General features: G+C 40.1%; 1 protein-coding gene across 1 annotated transcript in view; it reads right to left on the reverse strand.

The window, feature by feature from the left end:
• Positions 1-6,000, reverse strand: part of LOC109912924 (lymphocyte cytosolic protein 2-like) — a 143,075-nt gene that overhangs the window by 58,696 nt on the left and 78,379 nt on the right. Inside the window, exons 7-10 of the mRNA XM_048604024.1 lie at positions 3,873-3,916; positions 3,555-3,756; positions 2,181-2,278; positions 653-734 (exon numbers count right to left, since the gene is read on the reverse strand). Coding sequence (XP_048459981.1) covers positions 653-734; positions 2,181-2,278; positions 3,555-3,756; positions 3,873-3,916 — 426 coding nt within the window. The remainder of the gene's footprint in view (positions 1-652; positions 735-2,180; positions 2,279-3,554; positions 3,757-3,872; positions 3,917-6,000) is intronic.

Genomic DNA, 6,000 nt, shown 5'->3' on the forward strand with positions numbered 1-6,000 from the left:
GATCGTGGCTGAAGCTGACGTGGATAGAGCAGATGTGTGGGACAGCTAGCAGTGACTCAATAGGCTGAATGGCTGAAGTTTCATTACCAGGGAATACTGACTCACTGGTCAGGTGCCCTCAAAGAACACTCAGGTAGGTTGAGGAAAGATAGCGACAATTAGCCAGCAATTGGAGAGCAAAATAGCTCAAATAGCCTCCTTGACAGCATCTTCACCATCATGTTACCCATTGTCTCTCTCTCTCTCTCACACACACACACACACACACACACACACACACACACACACACCCGCCACCAACCCAACCCCCACCTAAGGCAAAACATACTGAGTTTTATCACCTCGAAAGCTCACAAAAAAGCATCATTAGTGAAAATTGATTTTGACAATAAATTCCACCCTTTTCTGGTTATTACCAGCTTTCAGTGTGATGTTTTACAAACTGGCGAAGAAGACCATGGAACCTTGAATTGCACTGTAAAATTTTAAAATTTGCCCATTTTCTTAGCTGGTATCAGACAAACTATACCAAAACAAACCACTGTAGCTGAGCAGAAAGTCCTTAAAATCCATAAAACACTTTTGTTACTTCTTGGATCAATTAAAACAAACTGAATGCATGAAGTTTGATAACTATCCAAAGTATGAGTACCTCTATAACTAGGTGATGAGAAGCCTCGATCTTTGCTTTGACCTGAATCCTCATTGACAGTGAGAGTGGAGAACATGTTTGTCTGGAAAAGAGCAAATATATTAGTAGAACACTCGTAAAAACAGATTGAGTACTTGTTCCTCATCTATCTGCACAGAATTTAACATGGATGGAATCAAATCATTATGGCATACATAGAAACATTCAGCCCATCAACTCCATGCATGTAAGATTTTTTTGAGCTTATCCAGAAGAATGAAATATTTTCCATTTCCTGTCCCTAACATTGCAATGATAGAGGTAAATTTTCAGTGTGTATCACTTGATGTTAATAGGGCTCTGATTGTATTATGGGAAAATGTGAAATTGTCCATTTTGGCAGGAGGAATTAAAAAGAAACAAATTATCTAAAAGGTTAGAGGTCGTACAACTCTAAGATGCAGAGAGATCTGGGTAACTCAGTGCATGTATCACACAAGGTTAATATGCAGATAAAACAAGTAATTCGGTAAGCTAATAAACTGTTATCTTTTATTGCGTGGGAAATTGAATGCAAAAGTAGGGAGGTCATGCTTTATTATATAGGGCACTGGTGAGACCACATCTAGAGTATTGTGTACAGTACTGGTCACCTTAATAAAGGAAGGATATAAATTGTTGGAAATGGTTCAAAGAAGCATCACCCATTTCAACTCCCCACCCCACTCCCCTCTGACATGTCCGTCCTCTGCCTCCTCCAGTGTCGCAGCGACTCGCAACGCAAATTTGAAGAACAACATTTTATCTTCGGCCTGGGCACGCTAGAGCCCAGAGGACTCAACATTGAGTTCTCCAATTTCAAATAACCTTCCCACCCATCCCCTGGCTCTCCTTCCAGCCCCACCTCCACCCTTCCATTCCACCTTCTGACCCTCCCTTCCAGCCACCAACCGGATTCATCTCTATCGACCAGGTTGTACCTACTACCAATGTCCACCTATCACCACCATTCCGCCTCCAGCCCTCTCTTTATCTGCAGCTGCCCCTGCCCCCACATCCAGTCCTGAAGAAGGAAGTTTTTGGAACACTATTCCTTAAAAGGTGGTGTAAGCAGAGTCCTGATATATTTTTAAGGCATGGTAGATACTTTTGACCGTGTAGGGATGGGTTGGAGTGTGGAGTAGTAAGATCACCCATGATCTTATTGAATGGTGGAGTGGACTTGAGGGGTTCCTAATTTGTACGCACGTAATGAGATGGGTTGCTTTCCTGCCCTGTGTTACATGTTAACTGAGAGGGTGAAGTATAAATTTAGACACATAGTTGGTTTATTTACAAAATGCAGCATAACATTTCACTGCTGCCTATCTACTAATGTTGCAGCAGTTTTTTTTTATACAAATTTGAGATACTTAATCAAGAAATGCACTCCATTCCAACCAGATGTCTCATTCAGAGTGGTTTGATTTGCCAGACTGTGCAGTCACCCCATAAATCTCCGGAAGAAATGTGATAAAGGTGGCCAATTCTTTTGCCAATGGTCACTTACAATATTGCCCCTGTTTCCAGCTGGTGTAATTGGCACTGACCCAGGGCGCTGAGGGGGAATGGGTGGATGGTTAGTTGATTTTATTGTTGACCGTTTATCTAAAAGAAAAGTAAGACGTTGATTAGTAGACTTCTAGACATTTTTATAGCCATAAATTATTTCTAAAAAAGCTTAACTGCTACTGAAACCCTCATTTCTGCCAATGCTCCCTCTGGACTTGACTATTCTGACACACTCCTGCTTGGCTTCCGACCTCATTGTCCACTGCACCGTCAAACCAGATTTCACACCTCTGGCGGTAGAAAGGGGTGAAATATTTGTGGGCTTGTATACCTTGTGTTTGAGTCAGAGGTGCCTCAGTTACCATAAGACTTGATTACTTCAGTGCTCTGCTGACCAGCTTGACACCCTGTACCATTCACATACAAGATACTGGTACCCAGCTCTGTTCATCTCCAATCATCATTAGTTTACATTAGTTCCCCTCCAACCCCATGTGACTTGTAAATCTAACTAAAATAAAGTAGATACAGAGTTCACATTTACATACTGGGTAAATCTCTTTTCATTGTATTTAAATAACATAAAATCAGGCATTAAAGTATTTCATCTCTGCAGGTGAATAAGGAAAGCTAATGTAATACTCATATGAAGAACTTTCAAAAGCCACAATGAAAGGTATAATTGAATGAGAGGCAAGTCCATTGTGAGACTACTCTCAGCCTTGTTTTCTATAGAAAATTGAAGCTTTGCCTTGACTGACAAGTTTCCCTTGACAGTTATTGGGACAAGTTAGGGGTTCAGTTTGAATAGAGTTTAGTCTAGCAGAAGGCTTTTAGTTTGTGATGTCTCCAAGCTACGAGAGACTATGTAGAAATTTTCAAGCCGAGAAAACGATTTATACCAGCAGTCTACAAAGCAGGACTGCAAGGAGTCATAAAACTGTTTTAGCAGTCCCAGAAGGAAAACTGAACAGACTCAGTTAATGGAGAAGATAACAAATTGAAATTGGAGTGATTTTTCTCTGGGATTTGTGTATCTAATGGTTATTGCTGTGAAACAGTTTGAAACTTTGTTTTGTTGTTTGTGTTAATATCTTTCTAAACTGTCTTTTACATGTTTTAAGTTGGTTTATTTTGCTTTTATTATTTTGTGTAATGAATCTGTGTTATTGTATTAAAGAACATTCATATCCTTGTGTGACTAACTACCAAAATAACCAACTGGAAAATTAAACTTATGATCTATCTCATCATGTATCATCTGGAACCTGACTTGTCCCAGTATTGCCATCAGTTGGAATTGCGGCACCTTATATTTGTTACAAACAGTTCCTGCTAAACACCACTTTGTCAGCTGATTTTGTGAAGTTACCTGCATAGTCTGAGTCATTGGAGATTGGTTTTGCTGCACATATCTTGATCTGATGAGCTTCTTCATCATTTGAAGGAGGTGGTTCATAATCATTGTCACTATTATGCCCTTCACCATCTTCATTTGGTGATTCATAATCTCCACCATCATCCCCAGAGTCTTGCTCTTGATCTGGGTCCTCATAGTCATCATCATCCTCTGTCTGGATTACATTACATTTACTTTTACTGTCAAACTTTTACTAAAGCATCAATGGTGATATTTCATTTGCATTTTTCAGAAACACAGTACACAGAAAGGGCAACTGAAATTACTTACAAATTCATCTGAGTCCCACCCTACGTCATCAATGGATCTGTCATCTGTAATAACAGAGGAACAATGAATAAGTGTGAAATTTTAAATCCCATTTCCTGACCTAATATCTCTGGCCAAGCGCACACATATGCACAAGAGAGATGAACAAACCATTTATTCTGAAGTTTACACCACTGAGACTCTGGAATAACATTTGCTGCTCCAAGCCTACAAACCTGGGGTGATATTTCTTCTAACTGCTCCTCCAAAAACAGCAACTTATTTAGCACATCTAACATGATAAACCATTCTGAAGTGCAACACAGAATCAGCAACAAGATGCTGAGATAAGTAAGGACCCACTGAGACTGGTGACCAAAAACTTGAAAACGCTGAGAAAAGACAATGAAACAATTGGATGTAGAAACCTTACAAGGTCAGTTTGCCCATCTCTGAATGGCAGATACCCAGACCCTTTACTGCGGTGAAGTGTCAGAGGTTGGAAAATTGTTTTATCTTCATATTCAGTGACTCATACGTTACCTCAAACTTACCTTACCGCTACACAATTTGTTAAGACACTGTTCTGGGTCATGTTAACTTCTGCCCCAAATCTACTGTTGTACCATACTACTTAAAGGAGAAATGAGTTTTAGTCCAGTTGTGGTGTCTGCTGGTGCTGAACGGTAGCAATCTGATCACAGAGGTAGGAAGTTGAAACCCACTCCGCTCTGATATTTGTTAGTTAAACTAGATTCACCACAGCTGCAAAACCACCAAGTTACAAGGGATTCCACAACTTCATCCAGTGTATACGTTAAAAAAAATCTAAACAAAGAAGACAGAAGGTGGCCATTCAGTCCATTATGTCACCGGCTTGAAAGAATTAAACACTTAGTAGCACTCCCCTGCTCTTTCCCTATGGCTTTTCATTCTTTGAATTTTAAGTATTTATCCAATTTCTTTGTGAATGTTTCTTGAGACTCTATGGCCACACTCAACACAGGCCAAATTCCAGATCACATATGTTTCACAAAGGGCCTCTCTCTTAGGCCATTAAAGTCAGTATGCAAGCTATAAAAGAGGCTGCTGATTCACTAGTGCTCATTTCCTCACTTCACTGCAGCCCACCTTCACCCTTGTTTATTCTGATCTTCAGCCAGGGAGGGTTCATGAGAACAGAAAAAATAAGAGTTGGTGTCAGCCAAATGACCTCTCAGGTCTGCTCCATTATTTGACAAGAATATGTGTGAACTATTACATTAACTTCACTTTCTTGCCATATTTTATATCCCTTAACTATCTTCATGGTCAAGTATCTTATCAATCTTTGTCCTGAATCTACCCAAAGGCTGAGCATCTACACCTTTTTGGAATGGAGAATACCAATGATTTACACCTTCCAATGCAGTTGGGCAAGTTGCTTAAAAGGCTGGCAAGTACTCCACAAACAGTTAATGTGTTGGTGGAGCAGGAAGAGAAAGGAGGGTTTCAAAACCCTGACACAGGAAGTGGTGAGACGAGTTTACAGAGAAATGTTTTGGTTCGGTAAGTTCCATATTACTCTTCAGACTCTGAGTGGAGGCAATGGGAGGGGAAAAGAGATACATCAATTACTTCTCAGTGTCACCCAGGGCTTGGACTGGGAGGAGATTGGGTAGAATTTTGTTTTATATTTCAAAAATATACTTCATTCATAAAAAAATCTTTGTATATATACATTGACGCAAAAGCAGTTTGATTCTGCACAGTTGCCTATCAAGTAAACACAAAACATTGGAGTTTACCTATACACAAAACCAAAGACCTCTCTTACACATACAATACTAATATTTATGTATATTTGACACACTAAGAGGGTCCAATAACTGAATGGACTCCCACTTACCTTCAGCAGAAAGACCTCAGACTGTGGTCTATCTCCACTGGGCCCTGTAGAATGCTGGGACATCATTAATCAGAATGCTGTTATAACTCAGGAGTTGACAGAAGTTGCAACACACACCTCTGAGTCAGAGGCAACAATCAGCTAAAATTAAAGATATAGTAAGAACTGTCGATGCTGGAGTCTGAGATAACACAGTGTGGGGCTAGAGGAACACAGCAGGCCAGGCAGCATCAGAGGAGCAGGAAAGCTGACATTTCGGCT

The sequence above is a fragment of the Rhincodon typus genome, chromosome 12 (genome assembly GCF_021869965.1).
Source record: "Rhincodon typus isolate 14 chromosome 12, sRhiTyp1.1, whole genome shotgun sequence".
NCBI lineage: Eukaryota > Metazoa > Chordata > Chondrichthyes > Orectolobiformes > Rhincodontidae > Rhincodon > Rhincodon typus.